The 19,671-nt window shown below is 37.6% G+C and overlaps 1 protein-coding gene across 1 annotated transcript in view; it reads left to right on the forward strand.

Annotated features, from left to right (window-relative positions):
- thsd7ba (thrombospondin, type I, domain containing 7Ba) overlaps window positions 1-19,671 on the forward strand; it is a 327,257-nt gene that overhangs the window by 226,435 nt on the left and 81,151 nt on the right. The window contains exons 10-11 of the mRNA XM_020920389.2: window positions 11,494-11,685; window positions 14,117-14,348. Coding sequence (XP_020776048.2) covers window positions 11,494-11,685; window positions 14,117-14,348 — 424 coding nt within the window. The remainder of the gene's footprint in view (window positions 1-11,493; window positions 11,686-14,116; window positions 14,349-19,671) is intronic.

Here is a 19,671-nt window from a genome sequence, read left to right on the forward strand (position 1 = left end):
TTTTTTAACTCACTGCTTTCTACCAAGATCTACCCTTGGCATGGTGTGACAGCTCTGTAATTTGTTGTGATAACGTTTAGAGTGACATTCTGTAAAGGGGCTGGCAGGAATTCACTCTGCGGTTTTGAACCAAGAGTCAATGAATCTTGAGTTATGAAGGTGTTCTGGATCAGCATTGCAATTTAAAATGAACAAACTGTAAAATTATGACATGTGCCTTAGTAGAAGTTGTGTTTCCATTCTTCTTTCATTTTTGACTTCTTTTGACTTTTTGCTTTGACTTTGGACTAGCTTTAAGTGGACCCACCAGTTATGGATAATGTAAAAGAAATATTAGTGTATTTGTTTTTATTTTATTTAACTAAGACAGAAAGGTAGCATTAGTAAGGCAGGATATGATTTCTGCCTTGATCTCACCCCCTGCTGCTGCTCCTGCCTCATATTCTTGCAGATATTTCTCTCTCAAATGAAACCTGCTCTAATAGTTTCTGAAGGAAATAAATTTAGTCTTGGGCTGCTAATTGCTCATCGCTTTGCACTGTCACTTTCAGCTTGACTCTCCGTCTTAGCTGCTACACAACCTGAACGGTAAAATGTTGAAATAAATATCATGTATTTCACAGCTTCATGTTCACAGTTCAAGGTTGTACAACACATCAGCACTAGAGTTACATAGATTACACTGTTGATGTCAAACATTTCTCAACATTGCATGTTGGTTTGTCCCTTGGTTCAGATATAGTAGATAAGTGAAAACAGGAAAATTCTTCTCTATTTCTGTGTTGTGTTCATGATCCATTCTGAAAACAAATTGCAACTGCTGGATCTTAAAATTCATTCAAAGTAAAATTTGTCCATCTCTCAGGGCTAAAATGAGATGGCTGTTTGCTGTGTGCATCGAAATATAAAACATTTTTATATCAGGAAATAAGGCTGGAACAGTGCTAACATGCAAGTTGTTGTTAGTATTTGCATTATGACCCTGAAAATTGTGAAAAGCACTTATAAACATCACTTTGAATAATAGGAAAAGTGAGGAAGTTTGGACCGCTGCAAACTTTTTAGAAGCAACTTCTTTTTCAAAATTTTCAGAGTCTAAAAATCAGGCAGGCCCTACAGCTCCTTTAGTATATAAAGTACATTTTGTGTGTCCACAACTTCGCCACTGTTTGTTTTGCTTTTACTTCCCTTAGGTTTATATAGTTTTACAAATATTTGATGTATACAGTATAGTTTGCGCTCAGTGTGAAGCCTTCCCCTGGCACTATACTGTTTAGTGTGACTGTGGAGAAAGCAGTGTTGGATACAAAGACCCCGTTGACTTGTTTTCCTCTGCAACATGTAGAAACAGTTTGACAAGGTGCAGCCACAGCATAAAAGAGAAGCAGAGGCACAATACTGTATCTGTACTGTATCCAGGCACATGAAAGATATTTACAGTAATCTGATGTGTTGTCGTATATGCTTTCAAACTGAAGCCCATAGAAATCTATAAGACACATACATCTTACTAGTGTACAAATTCTAACTCCATGCTAAGGAAAGGCCCTGTTACTTTCTTCTTTCAGTGATATTACCATGTGGACTAGTTCTGATTTAGTTCAGTTTTGTCCTGGTTATGTGTATGTGTAGTAGTAGTACTAGTTTTCGTATTGATAAGTAGATTTTTCCACCTTTCTACATTGATCATTGCATATGATTAATAATGCCATATTGATTAATTGATGAAGTGATTAATTTGAATCTATTGTGTACGTCCAATTTGCCCTGCCTTATTCATCAGCCGGTTTCTAGGCAGTGAAACCATCTGACCTCACAGTGTTAAAATTCGTTCGCTCGATGGTAGGAGGGTACTTTTTTGTAATTTAACCAATCACTGCTATTTGCTCTTGATGTATGTAATGCGCTAACGGGGCTAACTGGTATATTAAGCTTTTCCTAAATCCCGTAGGAAGAAGGGCAATAATGTCTTTCCCCTTGATAAAATTCACCAAACATTTTCTGTGTTCCGGCTTTAAATTCTCGATCTCGGGAATCATTGACAACACATGCTGGTTTCTGAACTCGCACTTCTTTTAGCAAACTGTCTAGTGTATTCCGTGGAGGCACTAGGTGGTGCCAGCCTGGATGCAATATACCCACCTTTGCTTTAAACTGTAGTTAACCTTTTTAACCAGGTCATCCAAGCTCAGATGCTCAGATTTATAGATACTGTGGTAGATGAAATTAGAACAGATAAAGTGCACAGACACAGGCAGAACACGCAAACTCCATTCAGAAATGCCCCACCTATTCTTTGTTTTGAAGTAGGGACCTTCTAGCTGTGAATGTGAGTGTCAAGTAACCATTATATTTTTTGTTGAGAATGTATAGATGCTATGATTGACTTTTTGAAAGATGTATTGTTTGTCAAGCTGTTGTTTTATTGCGTTGTTGCCTCTGTTCTATCTTTGTCTATCAGATCAAAGCTGAGAGATGAGAGCAGCAGATTCTGTCAGTCTACTGCCCCACTTTGCACTGTCCCAATTTCAACACACTCACATTGCAGCTCTCATCCTCCTCTGAATTCAGTCCACATTTACAGTAGCCAGCTGTTTTTAGTGGACAGATTGCATTGTTACAGTATTTTTTTGAAATACTGGTATAGTTTTTAGTTGGACTTTTTTCTGAAAGGTCAACCCCGCTGAAACCATCTCAGCTAATAGTTTTTTGTTTTTGTTTTTTTTTCTTAAAAATAGCTGTTGTAGAGTTGAATTGAAGTCCATTCTATTTTAGTGCAGTCCAATCTGGCTATGCTTCCGTTATACCTCTGATGACAGAGGCCAAGATCGCTGACTGAGGTGACAGCAACATACAGCACAGAAATTATATAACTCCAACAAGCTTCATGGCCCTTCAGTGATTTATATAACACAGTAGCAAAATACAAATGAATGTGTACATATAACACAATAATTAAATATAATGTCTTGTAAACATTATGTTCTCTGTGGCCTCAGCAGGAGAAACTGAAAATCCTCCATATAGTAACAGCCTTGGCGAACAGAAATATTAAGAATTTTTCCAAAACCTTTTAGAAATCCTCCACCAAAGAAGTATTACATGGGAAATTATGTATTGTAGTCCTTCAAATAATATATTTTATTTTACACAATGATCTTACTAAGTCCTTTTCTTTGCCTTTTTCACCTTATACCACCCACATGTGCTTTTTACCACTTCTAACCTGTACTTGTGTTTGTGTTGGCACTTTCAGATAAACACAATTCCCATTCATTTTAATGGAGAACTTGAAAAATATGTATATGTAAAGTATGTTAATTTGTGCAAAATGTTCAGTGTTCATGTTGACAATGCAACCTTTCTCTAAGTGGTTTCAAAATGGCTTTCGGCGGCTGTATGCAGAATCATACCACTGGAATGATAATGCTGGCGCCCATGGCAACTTCTGGAATAAGGTCAATACAGTATACTTCGGAGAGTACTGGCTATCGTCTACGGCCACTCATTTAAAGTCCCTTATATTTTTCTATTAAATCTTTTCTCTTCATTCCTCTCGTCAAAGGTTGACCTTTACAGCTGTACAGTTTTGAGGTGTTTGTTTAATCTGTGGAGAAAACATTTACTCTCATAGTTCCAATTGAAAAGCTGTCTGTAATTAAAGGAAGTATAGCAATTACAGATACATACTATAATGGTAGTAATGTGTAATGTGTCAATAACAAAATAGAGGTGGTTTGTATTAATTTACATTATTCAAATACATGTACTTCAATAATATTTTTTCCATCATACTTTTACTCTTTCTCGAGTGATATATTTGATAGTGTAACAGTACTCCTACCTGAAAAAATGTGTTACTCTTATTAAATGATTTGAACTTTTCAGACATGAATACTCTTACCAGAGTAAATACTACTTTGTACTTCTACATGAGTAATATTGTTTTGAAGTAACTGTACTGGCAACATTATGCTAGATAAAAATGACATATGTTTTTAATACATATAAAGGTGCTTTATCTGGGGAACTTTACCATCTTCTGTCCTTTTTCTGATTGAGGAGGTATTTGAAGTCCAATTTCACAGTATAAAACCGCTTTGCATTTTTAAAGCTGGGGGAAAAGCATGAAGTTGTCTGAAGGGAAAGTGTGGCTCTAAAGAATAAGAGACAGCACTTTCTACTGCAAAGTTTATCTGATGCTAGCTTTAAATTATTATCGATGGCAGCCGAAGCAATCAGAAAACATCCTCTATCACCTCATGCCAGCTTTTATTGCTTAGCAAATGCATGAGGTAATTCCCGCAGCTCCTGTGTAGATGAAACCAATGCGAGGATAGATAGGAGCAGAGAGGCTTGAAGACTGTTGGGGGATTCAGCCCTGACACTCGCACTTTGTAAATTTGCTTTTATGGTGCACACTACATATATTATCAGTAATGTGGAAATGCAATAGAACTATCAGGTTTGTTTATGCAGATGTGGAGCCGCAGGGAGACTGAGATACAGAAAGATACTGGAAATTATAGGTGAGCGATGGGATCAGAGATAGAGAGGGAAAATGCATGGGAGGAAGTTAGCTGTAGCATTTTATTAACATGCACATGTGTTGTTGTTGTTTTTTTTTCATATAGTTGGCCATATCAAAATGTATGTCTTATATTATAAAGTACTTACTATGAGAAGAATTGTCTGTCCCATTTTACTTGAAAAATAATGGGAAACCTCATATGAAGAATGTAATGATAATACAATTACATAAACAAATGTATAAAAGAAGTGACTGGAGAAATCTTAGGTGTGTATATATATATATATATATATATATATATATATATATATATATATATATATATATATATATATATATATATATATATGCTGTACTGAGGACTTTCACAGCCATCTTAGTCCTTGTTATCTTGGCCTACATCATCAGAACTATAATACTCCCTACAATGGAAGCATAGAAAGACTGGACTGCACTAGACACACAATGTCTTGAGGGTTCATGCCTCAAGGTCCCCACACAGATGGTCAGTAGACTTCTTCTTTTGAACTCTTGGGCTATACTTCAATTTATTCCGTAACATATACATTATTTGCTACTGTCGATGTAACTTATAACTTACAGCTTTAAATGTTTCTATCTCAATGAAGACAAGCAGGTTCAAGCCCTGTCAGCACTAAAGCTGTCTTCCAACTTTTTTTTTTTTAAATCAACGCAAATATCTGTAATTGAATGGATGGAAAATAGATATGTTTAATGCCATACAGTGGAAAGTTCCAGGCCAAGCAATAACATCTCCATGGAGACACACATAGTACACCTTTAATGCCATAATTACTTACAATTTGTACTGCATTGACTGTGAATGGAATGAGTCGACAAATGCAGTGCATGTATTTCAGCTACCATGTTCAGGCGAATGTAAAGGGCACCAAATCTATGTAGACACAAATCTAATATTTCTGCTGATGTCTCAGAACTTTCAAAATGGTGAATCACTCCTCAAGAGGCTGGTTATACATTGCACAAACTGTATTGGACTGTAAACTGATGGAGTGAAGTAAAAGTGCTGCGTTAGCCTAACACAATGCCTTCTTGCCCCGGGCCCGGTAAAGTTATTTTGACAGCTCCCACTGCTCCCAATCTCCACAAGCCTGCCATTCACACCAGAGCAGTCAGTGGCGTTCTTCAGCTAACTAGCCGCCACTGGGCACGCTGTTTCAAACATACAGGCTGCACTTGTGAGTGGCAGCTAACATGGCACTTTTAACCTTCCCTGAATAGAAGCCCTCTTACACTGATAAACAGAGCTACACTGCAAGCAACTCAAATGTGTCACCATTACGTAGCCATGCACGTCACAGTGATTGATACAAATAATATTAAAAAAGACTATGAGATAAACTTAAGTATGTTGTCACTTTTGTATTGTTATTAATGGTGCGTATTACAATGGCACAATGTTTAAGACTCTCGCTTCACAGTAAGACACAGAGCCCTTCCTGGTAGAGGGAATGACATTTACTTGCTTCATGAGAATGTGATTGATTTGCATGGAATGTCCCACAGTATGGCATTAAACTTTACCAGGCTAAGTTACTGGTCATAACTGTGAAGCTCACGTAAAAATGCATGTTTTTCAAGGTATTTTTGAGCAATAAAAACACCCATAGTGAAATAACTGCTAGAGGTACTATATATGGTAAATGGCATATCATGGAACATCCCTGGTAAAGCAATAACATCTCCATGCAGACCAGCAGATTGTCCCCTATCAGAAAAATGTGTGTACCTTTAAATGTCAATGCAGTGCCAGTGCCAAGCTGGAATAAGCGACTGTCAAATGTCAAATACTAACTCAACTGTACAAACTCCAAAATGATATGCTGTAAGGCAGTCTTTCCATATTATGTGTTCATATTATCTTACCTTTTGAGCAAACTATTCTGCCCACAGTCAGAATAAAGTAACTATTAAGAGGACACCATTAAGTTAACCATGTTCTCTTTTAAATGACTAATACCGAAAATGACAGATGAGAAAAACATTAGTAAGTGACCCAAGTGAAATTGCGGAGGCCTTTTTTTTTTAGGAGTTAGCATCAGTTGCAGTTACTTAAGCTCACAGGTTTTCCGCTTTTTGGTCTTAAAGGCTGCAAACTGGAGGCGATTATCAGCATTTATCAAAGGCGAGGACTCGGCACCTTTTGCTATACCTGCCTGAATAATAACAGGGAGAACGATTAATTGGTGAGTGGGCGAATAGAATAGAAATGATATTGAAATGGCAAGCAGGAGGCAGTGGAGTTATAGAGAAGTAAGATCCCCTGCATTAATAATGTAGCAAGGCCCACAGGGCACACAACTATTTGCAGAGTTGCTCACACTTGTGTTTCCTCTCATAGACCAACACTGGGTTCGCGTTTGCATGTTGCTTTGGGACTGTGTTCATAGGCAAAAATTTAAATTTTGTTTTTTTGTCATGTGGTCTGGTGGTCTCGGGAGAAGACAGTCCCAGATGTGTGCCAAGGAATAAGCCCCTTGGTCTCTGTTGATGGTCCACTTCCTGATTTCATGTATTGTATGTACTTTGTACTTGTATTCTTTGATATTTGGTATTTGGTATTTTGCCTTGTCCCTATCCATGATATGATTTCCCCCTTTTCTTTTTCCATGACATGATTTTCCCCTCCTTTTCTTTGTTAGATTAACTGCCTTGTTGTCTCTTTCTCACACCCCTTTTGATTTTGTTGGAAAGTCCTTCCTGTCTCCCAAATATGTTTGTTTTTTCCTTCACTTGGTCTTAATCCCACTACCAAAACATGTAATGTAAATAAGCCTTCAACATTTACCTCTATTTTCTCTTGTTAGAAGATAGCTCAAGCAAATAATATAAAAGAAGACACAATGACATTTCCAGATATCACACGAATGTGATTTGTTCTTACATTTGCTTCTGGTTAATTTTATGTCATGATGTTTTGTTCTTGAGCCCCCACACATATTATCGGGAAAGATTCAATTTACTATTTTGCTTCCAAATATAAATCTAGTGGGATGTTAGGTATTCAATTTCAACACGGAAAACATATTATGCTGGTCCTCCAAAACAAATTATAAACGTTGCAATAACTTTTTATGAAACTTCTCTTGATAGTTTTCAGTGTGGAGTTTTAAACATAGCCTTGCTGTATTTCATTGTACATTTTTACATATAAACTCCAGTAATGTCTCGCCTTTTCCTCCTATCCTTAAAACATTTGCTATGAAAATATTATACCTATATCCAGCTTCTTCTCGTCCCTCTCTAATCACTTTGCCATGATTTAAGACATTGAACAAGCATAATATTATGACTACCTGCAAAAAGTAAACTGACACGCCATGCTTGTATACCAGATCTAGTGAGAATTAACTTTACGCTTCAATCCAGTGTTTAATCCTGTCAGACATAAACTATTACTTTTGATATACTTGCTGTAAAGTAGACCAAGAGTTGTAAAGATAGAACTTTTCAATCAAATTAAGACAAGAACACTCAACACATTGTTGAAATATTGTCCATTCAAGTCAGCTATGCCTCCATCATAGAGAGTATTATAATGGCTGATGACGTAAACCAGACTGAGCAATCCGCAAGTAATTTTAATAAGGATTCTTGAAGCAATTTCTATATCAATACTAATCTCTGCCATTAAAAAAACAATGTACTGTATTAATTTGCTTTCCAACATATCCCACCCACTAAAAGGTGACAACACAAGAGTGATAGTGACTCAGGTGTTTGTATTGTAATGTTTAGCATGTCTAACCAAGCTTTACCAGTTCACTGTTGTGTGTTGTTGTGTGTACACTTCATCCATCTTGTCTAAATATGAATATGTTGAGTAAGTGTATGATTGATTATGGTCGAAGAGGTGTTCTTTTGACTTTCATTATTGCGTAACTGCCTATTTAAATTTTTTGGTCCAGCTGAGTTTTCTGTTTCATTCTACTCTCTATTAGACCTTGCTCCATCTCTAGGTGTCTTCAGCCAATCAGAAAGATTTTCTCAGCCAAGGTTTATCAGAAATCTTGAAAAATGACTAGGGCAATTATGAAGGTAAAGATATACAATGTTAAACAACAGATTGTCTAAATTTGTGCTACATATTCAGTGTATATAATGATTAACACCATGATAATGCCATAGTCTGTCATTCACACATTGGTGTAGTCAGACAACGCCTGTGTGAAATCCTTTAGTGGCAGTTCTGTAGTTTTAGCTGTAGTCTATCTCTCAGTGCAGTTGTATCTCATATAATAAAAGGAATAATGCATGCCAAATTAGGAGCCAGTGGGACTCTTCTCGAACTTTGAGCGTCTAAAGTCCCCTATTGTGCACCAACCAGTCACTTTGATGGCATTCAATCTTTGATGCTGTAGCTTTTATAAGCAAAAGGTTTTCACTTTCCCCAAAGGACTCTTTCACATCAGTTTGATAGAGCTATACCTTGTACTATCTTTCTCTCATTGCCCTTTTGCATTGAGAACATTGGTTCAGAGACAGGAGAGAAAAGACTGATGGAGAAAATATGCCCCGGAGATGTTACCATTCAACTATACTGCATGATGTAGCAGCAGGAGTTCAAGCAAGTTAATGATACAGGGCAGTGTGCTTTTGAAAACCATGGCTCTGAGGCAGTTGGCTTTTTTGACTCTTGCATAGCACCTCGCAAAATAAAATCTTTTGTACAAATCATTTTAGAATAAAACAAACAGAGAATTATTTTGTTTTTTTTTTCTCACATTTTTAAAAGAAATGTCTTCTGTTGCATAACAAATTTCAGTTTCCCCTTTGGCTCTTGGAAAATGTATCAAAATCTTCAAAATCAAAATCAGCCACCTGCTTGACTATACTCTTCTATTGCTTTGCATGGCATTAAACTGACCTTATATCCATAGAAACAAGCAGGGGCCTCATCTGCATGGAGCCCAACCAAAGTTCCATAGTACATAATGTAATACTTATTTGTTTATACTGCATGCATGTATTTTGAGGATATTCTTGTAAAACATTTTTTTTTTTTGTACTTGTAGCCCAACAAACAACAACGATTTTTCAACAGTTACATAATTTTTCACCTGCCACTGGTCATATCAAATCAAAATAACTTTATTCATTAGGAACTTCAATTACAGAGAGAGTGCCAGCACAAGTAGGGACACAACACTTCTAATAAGCACATTTGCTTAACAGCACATAATAATGATGAGATAGACAGAAAAATAAAAATCCACAAATCAAGCATTGCCTCAGCACTGTGTGGCCTCTTAAGCCGGCGGATTGAGTTGGGGATTAGATAATGGTTTGCCTGTTTATAAATCACTATACAAGGAGCATTGTCAATTCTTTTTAGAAATTATTAAGTTAAGAGAAACTTTTTACCTTTATTTTTGTCCAAATCAAATCACATAATAAGGAAGCAATTTCTGTTGGAGAAGAATGGTCTACAGAGGGTAGCCTTGTCACTCTTGTTAAAAGCAAAGTTAAATGGAAGCTGTGATAAATATTTCAGAACATGACTGCAGATGAGGGCCACAAGATAACTTTTAATGCCAGTGCAGAATTCCAATGAATGTGACCAGCAATGCCGTTTGATAGAAGACACAATGCTAGATAATCTATATATACTTAATATTCTGAGTGCTGTGTTTTTATTAGTCAAAATGTGTTTATCTGAATGTTTTTCTTATCAGTCTACGCTGGAATATAAGTACAGTTGATAAAGATTCAGAAAAGCAAAATCTGACACTGGAGAAACTTTGATTACTTCGTTGGTCTGCTGCTACTCCTACTGCACTAGTCTCTCCAGCTACCTCTCCCTCAGGAAGGAGGCATCGGAAGCATCACTCGGGCTAACCAGAAGCCATGGTTGACAGGGGAAGTACACAGGCTGCTGAGGGCCAGACACAAAGCCGTCACAGCTGGAGATGAAGCTGGCCTGAGAACAGCCAGAGCCAACTTGTCCTGGGATATCAGGAAAGCAAAAAAGGAGTACACAAACAAGATAGACTCCCACTTCAAGGACAGCAGAGATGCAAAAAGCCTATGGCAGGGCATCCAGGCCACAGGTCACAGACTACAAACCTGCACCACAGAGTTGTGAGAGCAACACCTCTCTGCTCAATGACCTGAACAGCTTCTTAGCAGGCTTTGAAGCACAAAACAACACCCTCCCACAGAAAACCACACCCCCTCTCCACGACCAGACTCTATGCCTGTCTGCCTCTAGCGTGAAGAGGACACTCACCACTATCTATACTATAAATTTTTCATATAGAAATTTGACAATAAACTTTTTTGAATTTTGAATTGAATTGAATATTTGTGTAAGTAACTCAGTAGCAGAAGCTACAGCATTATCTGTCATTATTTCATGAGGTTTAAATTGTGTTTGAAATCAATCTTTTGTGTTTTGTCTTTTAATTAGACTTCTGTAATGGGTTTATATAGTAAACTCAGCATTGCAGTTTTTTCTGAACAATATTTGGGTTCCTGCAGGTTTTTCATGCAGCCACTTATCTGTCTCCTTAATGTAATTTCATCATAATATAATTAGACAATTCTTCATCAGACAGTTTATACCCACCATGTAAAATGAATTCACTTTTATGCAAGTTCAAGTAAATTGTTTCTATTAGATATATAAAAAAAAATAATAATGATTCATTTTATTCAGTTATGGTGGCCAACAAAAAACATCTATAAACAATTCTGTTCAAGTTTATTTATATAGCACATTTAAAATGACTTCAACTGACCAAAGTGCTTGACATTTAAGTAAACAGAAAAAAAATACATAATACAGATAAACTGCAACAGATAAACTTACACAAATAGCAGTGTGATGGCAGAAATTGCTCTGACAATTACTGACCCATTCTTAAAATGTTATGGTTGCAATGTGTTTTCACTGTACTTGGTGTTCATTTATTCCCCAGGTGAGGAGGTGCCCATTACAGAGTGTGAAGGCCCCCCTCCCCCTGCAGAGGTGCCCTGTGAGCGTGCCTGTCCTGGAGACTGTGTGGTGGGCTCCTGGTCGCTCTGGACCTCCTGCTCTCACAGCTGTGCCTCCAAGACAGCAGAGGGCAGACAGAGCCGCTCCCGCTCTATCCTCGCATTGCCAGGAAAAGGTAACAACCTCTGCCTTTTTCACTTGCTTTGGGTGTAGGCCTGGTACAATAATTCTTAAATTCACTAAAATGCATTTGATGAATTTTGATTATGTTTAATGCAGATTTTTCTTTCTCTCTCTCTTTTTTTTTTTTTTGCACTAGTGGTGAACGTTTTTGTTGTATGTTAACATTTAAGCTATGGGTACTTTCCAATTTACATGAAACCATCACCTCTAACTGGGGACTAAACCTAGACCAGAGCGGGACTACACCAGGTTGAGAACTGGACCTAAATCTGCATCCAGACTAAACAAAATTTAAACCAGGATGTAACTGTCACTGAAACATGACTTAAACCAGGAGAAATGGAAAGGCACCCTATGTCTCATCATAGGTACCCACCAAAGTTCTAGCTATTGTTTGTAGCCCATGTTCTTATGATATGATATTTATTAAGGAAAGAGGTTCCTGGGATTATCATGCATTATCAGTGTTACTGTATCGCAAGGGGGTCTTACACATGATTGTTAATCGTGATATTTTTGGTAGAAATACATCTCACTTCAAATGTGTTACTGTGACAGGCTTGTAGGTGTGAAAGTTGAGTTTGATGGATGCACACTACTTTGACATTTTTCATCTCAAAAACATATGGCCATCCGTCAGCCTGCTGCAGTCTGTGCCAGGGTTTGTTTAGCACTAGAGCTGTTTGGAGTCAGACAGGCAGAGCCCAGCCTTGGCAGCACAGCCTACCTCCATTAATCCTGTAACCAAACGCCTATCTGCAGAAACAGCTGATGAAAGAATCTCACTGTTTCACCCAGGGTTTAAACTAGGCTGGTTATTCCTGTTGGTACTTCTTTGGATGTTTTTTGTTGTTCAAAAATGTATTTCTCAGTGTGAATGATGCTTAGTGTTCATGTGTTTGGAAGTTCACTAAATACATCATTAGAGAGTGTACTTTCTTTTGTATTCGTCATCATTTATATAAAAAAAATAAATGTTTCCTTAACTTATTTTTCTGAAAAAATGTATTGAAATGGAATTGTGTAGTAACAATACAAATGCATTAGTCTTAAGCTAAGCAGCAGAAAGGACCATCTCCTCTCTGTGCTCTGTAGGACAGAGAGCTTTAAGAGATATTTTATCCCTGCTCCTATTAGGTTTTACAATGCTCAGTCTTGAAGTATATGTTTGTGTGTGTGTGTGTATGTGTATGTGTGTGTGTGTTGGAGGTTTATTTATTTTCTTGGGCTCCATGTTTTTTAGAATGCTTCCATCTGTATTTGTTTCTACGGACACCTGAAATTCCCCCTTTGGGGCTCAATAAAGTATTTGTCTATCTTTCTCATATAGTTTTCCCAGATGCTCAAAGTCACTTTTGTGCATTATCCATTCACTCCACACTCTGTGGTGTTACTATTGTAGCCAAGTCCAATCACTCACACCCACACATCACATTCATACACTTCATCTGCCATAGGCAAGGTAGATGAAGTGTCTTGTCCAAGGACACAACAACAGTATGCAGTAGAGCCACTGCAGCCCCCCAGTGACATCTAGTTTTCCCAGTGGTCTCCCCTTCAACTACCCAGCAGCCTCAACACCACTTAGTTTTGAGATCTGTTGAGATCAGATGAGATTGGGTGATCTCAAAGTGGTGTTGTCTCAATAATCCTTCCAATTATTGTCAAGTGAGCTGTAATTACTTTGTAAAACTTAAGAATGTTTTATATTCAAAGAGACTACTGAGTAGTATTATGCATTATGATATATTTAAATGTTCTGGCCCATACTCTCTCTAAATAGATACAGCATATGACAAGCTCTTCTGCACACTGCCTGCTTCCATAATGCCTCTCTACAGGAGACGTGGTACAGGTTGTGGAAAAGATATTGCATGGCTTAGCACTTAGCATTAAATCTGTACCTGCCATCTCCCTGGGCTGACTGCAAGTTGCATTTGTGATTCATAACTTCACAGGTTTGAACTTGTAAAGTGTCTGCTCAGCTAACCTGAACAAACATTTCTTCCGTTACTTAGCGGCAAAGGCAACTTATAATATCCATATACGACTTGCAATTGCTAACTCCAGAAAATTTACACATCTAGAATAAATAATATCTGCAACAGCTTTGAATTTCTGAACTTGTGAAATCAAGTTTTGCCCCAAGATAAGTTTAGCTCTCAGTAATGATGTTTAAAATGTTTAATTTGGAATATACAAGACAATTTTAGCATGCCACATTGTACCTGCTATGTTTTTTTTTTTTTTTTTACCTGATTCTAACACCAGTACATAAATAATTCTACTATGAAAATGTCAAGTTACATTTACAGGGCATTTATTAGAGAGATGTCCATTCTGACCATTCTCACTGCGTAAATTGCGTACTTGACACTGGAATCTTATTTTATTTATTATGTTTTTGTTTTGTTTTTTCCCAGAAGGCAAAGCATGTCCAGCTGCTACGGCCCTGGAAGAGTGGAGAGTGTGCAATGACCATCCTTGCATGGTGTTCTACTGGGAAGCATCGCCGTGGGGGCCATGCATCCAGGATACCTCCATGAATCTTAATGGGAGCAGCTTTTGGAATGGGACTTCTGCCTGCGCCGTTGGAGTCCAGATCCGCAAGGCCACATGCATGAAAATGAACTCCGGGCAGGTCATAAATAAGAGGTACGCCTTGGGTTTTGTGACATTTTGTTTTTAACTTATTCATAACATTGTCTGGGAGTGGGGCATTGTATTTTAATGTAGACTACACAGCAAACGGAATATCCTTTGTCGTGACTCCTTTAGACTGCAATTTAATATCTTGCCTTCAGAGTTGTTCAAAAAAGGAAAATGCCCATGATTGGATAAAGATCTTGAAAAATAGTAGAATTCTATCAGCTAGGAAGTAGGTCTGACCATCTCCAAAATTACAACTCTTGTGGGGTGTTCCCATCTGCAAAGATAAGTATTAATCAATACTAATCCACCAATTGAAACGGGGTGAACTGGCAGCACGGAAAGTTCTATATAAGCAGTGAAAATGTTCTAATTCATACTCGAGAAGTAGCTGAAGCTGGTTATGTTTAAGAGATGTTTGTAGAGCAGTGATTAATTTGGGTTGGTAAAGATTCAAAGGGGGTCCCTAAAAAGATGATGGTTTATTCATTTCTTCTACAAAGTATTTTACACTTATTACTATTACTGTTTTATAACTCTTTTATTAATGCCAGAATAATTGTATTTTCCATATATTTGTTCACTTGTTTATAGTGTATAAGAGAAGGGTGTTTTGTTAAATATTATGAAAAAGTTAAATATTTGGCTATTGCTCTTCGCCCATTTCCTCTTCTATTATTATTGTTCCTTGCAAATGATCGCGATTTTAAGGGGCCTAAAATTCAACGTAAACTGGGTATGGGATTGATGGGTCGGGCATCACGACAATGTCCAAAGTGACCCGACTCAACAGCGCCGCCTAGAAGTAAACTCCTGTGAGAGTGGGGACAAGCAAAGTTTTGTGTAGGGAAATGAAATACAGAACAGTGATAGGGAACAATAAGACAAGTGTTATGACCCAGCTCACTAGGGTCAGGGAAGTAACAAAAACCAAGGTGGAGAATGGTTAATTAAGTAATAATTTACACAGGATTGTAAAAGGTCACATAGGTCTATAAAAAACAAATGAGTGACTAAACTAAGGAACACATAACTCACAACTCAATCGCGTCTCAAAATAAAGTCACATAAAGCCACATAGAGAATCGAGTTACAACTAAAAAGACACAAAACAGAACTAAACCAGTGTTCTCACACACAAAGTCAGGCACGTACAAGTACAAATCAAAGTGACTAGAGCCACAGAAAACACACAAAATGGCATACGGGCCACAAAGACCAGCAGCCCTGAAAACGTGTTGGGTGGCTGTCCGTCTGACTTCAGCTAACAGCTGACAGCTGAAGTCAGAGGGACAGCAAACGAAAACGCACACATCAAGTCAGAAAACTGGAGGTCTGGGGCCGTAACAACAAGCCAAAAGTTGAATTGGCGCATACCCCTTTGATGAACAGAAAGTTGGCCATATGGATCAAAAATTTAAAATATTCCTTATGGTTTGCCTGTAGCATGAAGTCTAATACAACTGAACACTATAGTGCCACCTACCATAGACATGAAATATCAACATTATTGGATTTGTCCCAAATTAAAAGTTCAGATATAATATGATATAGACTCATGGCACATGAGAGTGAAGTTTTCAACCTTTATTTCTTGAAATTTTGATGGTTATGACTTACAAATAATGAAAAACCAAAATATAAGTATAAAAGGGAATATATATATATATATATATATATATATATATATATATATATATATATATATATATATACACACACACACACACACAGAAATGCCAGGCTTTCTATGCACTCAATACCTGGTTGGACCTCTTTTGGCATGAATTACTGCATTAATGTGCTGTGGCAGTGAGGTCATTGCCCTGTGGCACTGCTCATGTGTGATTGAAGCCCACGTTGCTTTGATAGCAGCCTTCAGATCATCTGCATTGTTGGTGTCTCTCATCTTCCTTGACAATAACCCAGAGATTCTCTATGGGGTTCAGGTCAGGTGAGTTTGCAGGCCAATCAAGCACACCATGGTCATTGAGCTATCTTTTGATACCTTTGACTGTGTAGGCATATACCAAGTCCTGCTGGAAAATGAAATCAGCACCTTGTCAGCAGAAGGAAGCAGAAAATACAGTGGACCAACACCAGCAGATGACATGGAAATTCAGGACATCTGTTATGTCATCAACCTTCCCCATGTTTGTGTAGCCCACTGACCCAGACTGAGTGCCCAATTAAATTCTCAGGAAACCTTTATCGGTGTTTTCAGTTAATGAGCTGATTAGAGTGTGACACCATGGCTTCCCAACACTGAACATTTAACACTATTCAAATTTTCTGAGGCTTAGGATTTTGGGTTTACATGATCTATATGCCATAATCATCAAAATGTCAAGAAATAAAGGCTTACCATGTACCATGAGTCTATATAATAGGTGGGTTTGACTTTCTGAAATAATTGACAAAAAATGTTGCACTTTTTCATGATATTCAAATTTTTTGAGATGGTCTCTAGTTTGGCAACTTTAGTGATGAAATTTGGGTTCAGTTCTTTTTTCATTCTCTTTTTGGTTTTCATTAATATCATAAACATAGAAAAGCAGCACCCAGGAATCTGTGAGCTCAATCAATACATTTTGAATTCACATTGAAATCATGTCTCCTCTGGAAAGGGTTTGTAGTTTTTATGAGCCTTATGATATCCCTTTACTTTGAAAAATAGTCTACTTTGATATCCTACTCTTCGCATGTTGTACTTTTTGTCCTCCTTTTTGCATCATCCACCTTCATTTTCGAGACTCAAGATTTATTTTGCCATTGCACTTCTATTATCTGCTCCTCTTTCAGTGATACAACATCAAACACAGCTAAGGGCTCTGGAGCTGTCACTGTAATAATGTTATGGCCCACGCGAGGAAGATGGATCTATAAATAATTCACAAAGTTGGCCCTTCTTTAGCTCGATTTAATATTGACAGCACTATAAAGCAGATTATGGACTGTCCTGTCTACCGCTGCATAATATCTAATGGAAGTAGTCATTTCTGCCACACAACTTGTATCTAGGGGAGGAAGAGATCTGCATATCTTTTGGTATTCAGCTGGTAAGAATAATCAGATAATATTTTTGGGATCCATGAGAAATATTGCCAGACTTGCTTATGTCTTGCTTGACTATGAGTTATTTTGCGGATGTTAAATATATGAAAAATAGGCCTAATATTAACAATATTAACAATACAAATATTGGGTTAATCATCCTCTACGATTACACTAAAGTTTTTTCACTTGTTGTTTTGTTAACTCTGTGCAAAATTTTAACAGTGCAATGTAACTTGTTACTTGTGTGGAGATGATATTACTTTGCTCAGGCCAAGATTCAGGTCAGATATGTGGAGAGAAGTACTTCCTTTAGCTATCTTCAGCAATAAAAACACCTGTTATTGGGCACATTTAATATCATACTGCGCAACAATGCAGTCAAAGCAATTACATCTCCATGGAAGCAAGCAGGTGGGCCGCTGGGAAAACTGCCCACCTTGAACGTTATATAGTGCACCTTCTATCCGTATCTTGACAACAACATGTTTTATACATATGTTCTTGTGAATCACTCTCTTCACCTCTTCCTGGACCTCGTGGCTTAATTTTTGACTACCCATACACTGATACAGTGTCCACCTCATAGGCCAACACTTTGCATGCTATTAAATGTGACAGGTAGCAACAAAGGAATCTGGCTTAGTCGTCATGTTCAACAATAGAGGAATTGCCAGGGTCAGCTCGAGCCAGTTTCAATTAGCTAAGATTTCAAAGAATAAGGCTTATGTAATACTCTCTGTGCTGTATGCTATTGTGTTTCAAGGAGAGCTGGGCACACTCCAGTTAATATGTGACGGAGAGTGAGACACATGAAAGACACAGGGCAGGGCGGGAGGCAGCGGGAGATGTTAAGTCTCTCTTTGGGAATGAGAAGGATGGAAATGATTAGAAATGAGTACATCAGAGGAGCAGCCCATGGTATTTGGTGAGTCAGTGCAGATCCAGGCCAGATTGGTTGTAGAAGTAAGGCTTATTAGTATAGGGTGTTAGAGTAAGAATGCACATCCTTTAACAATGCACTGTGTAGTTTTTCTGGGGTCTGCCACCTGCTTGTCCTCATGGAGATATTATTGCTGTTGAATAGAATGACTTTAAACTTGTCTATCTCCATGGAGACAAGCAGATGTCACTAGAACAAGTTACAGGCCATTTCTGTGGAGAGGCGAGCCCATACACTGCAAGAATTGAATTTTCAAGGTATATAGAACACATATCTGCCAATTTTATCCTGGGCAGCTGTGGCTACAGAATTAAGAGGGGAGATGATGAAGAATAAACCTCCTTTTTTGAGTGCTTAATTTGTGCCATGTTAACAATGACACTTGTATCGTATAATTGTACTACTAAATTTAATAGTTACTTGTGCAGTAATAAAACCAGCCAAAGACAGATGTAAAGTGATTTTGCAGGGCTCTATGATGTAGAAGAACGTTAAATGGACCTAAATGATTGACTAGTAACTGCTAAAATGGAACAGCCCAAGTGAAAGAAATTGCCTTATTCATCCAAAATTTCCACACAATTGCAAGAAGATATTGTTCTTTTTTTGCCAATTACTAAATTCCAAGTTAAGTACACATCTGGACTTTTAACACAGTCTATGTGGGTTTGAATGGAATGTTCTCCAAGGTTAAGATCAGTGCATGATTGAAATAAGTGACTGGCTATGAGAGTGTAGAGTCAGCTTCTGCAATCAGCCAATAATGGTTTTCTGCTTGATTTGGATTGAAAATAGTTTTTATCCCTGTATTTGATGTTGAACCACTTTGTAAGAGTCACCTGAGTGAGGAATGTCTAAAATTGAGTGCGTAATCTCTACAGTGTGCAGTGACTGGATAAAATAGTTATTTTCCTGAAGTCAGTCAGTTAAAACCATCGCTTTTGATCTTTAGGTTTCCCTTTGCAGCATTTAAAGCATGAAATATTGATCTATAAGCTAAGGCAATGATGCAGCCCATGTTTTATATAGTTTGTAATACCCCCAGTGGTTTGTGGGATGGTACTGATAGCATAACTCTACCATGGTGATGAAATTAGAGGTGTAAAAGGTAGATAAATATAGCAGATAACTGGGGATAACAGCCGTTGAGTAAAAAGTCTGATAAGCAAATTAGGGGCCTGAAGCACAGTGTCAAGGAAAACACTGGGTTATGTAATTAATCCTGTCTCTGTTATACAATTAAACAGCCACAAACTTTATTTGGTCATTTGAAATACTATTACAACTACTGCTTCTTTTGAACAATATCATTTTAAAGGTGCACTATTTAAC

This window comes from Boleophthalmus pectinirostris, unplaced genomic scaffold (genome assembly GCF_026225935.1).
Source record: "Boleophthalmus pectinirostris isolate CB_2022bp ecotype Guang Dong unplaced genomic scaffold, ASM2622593v1 HiC_scaffold_1, whole genome shotgun sequence".
Classification (NCBI taxonomy): Eukaryota; Metazoa; Chordata; class Actinopteri; order Gobiiformes; family Gobiidae; genus Boleophthalmus; species Boleophthalmus pectinirostris.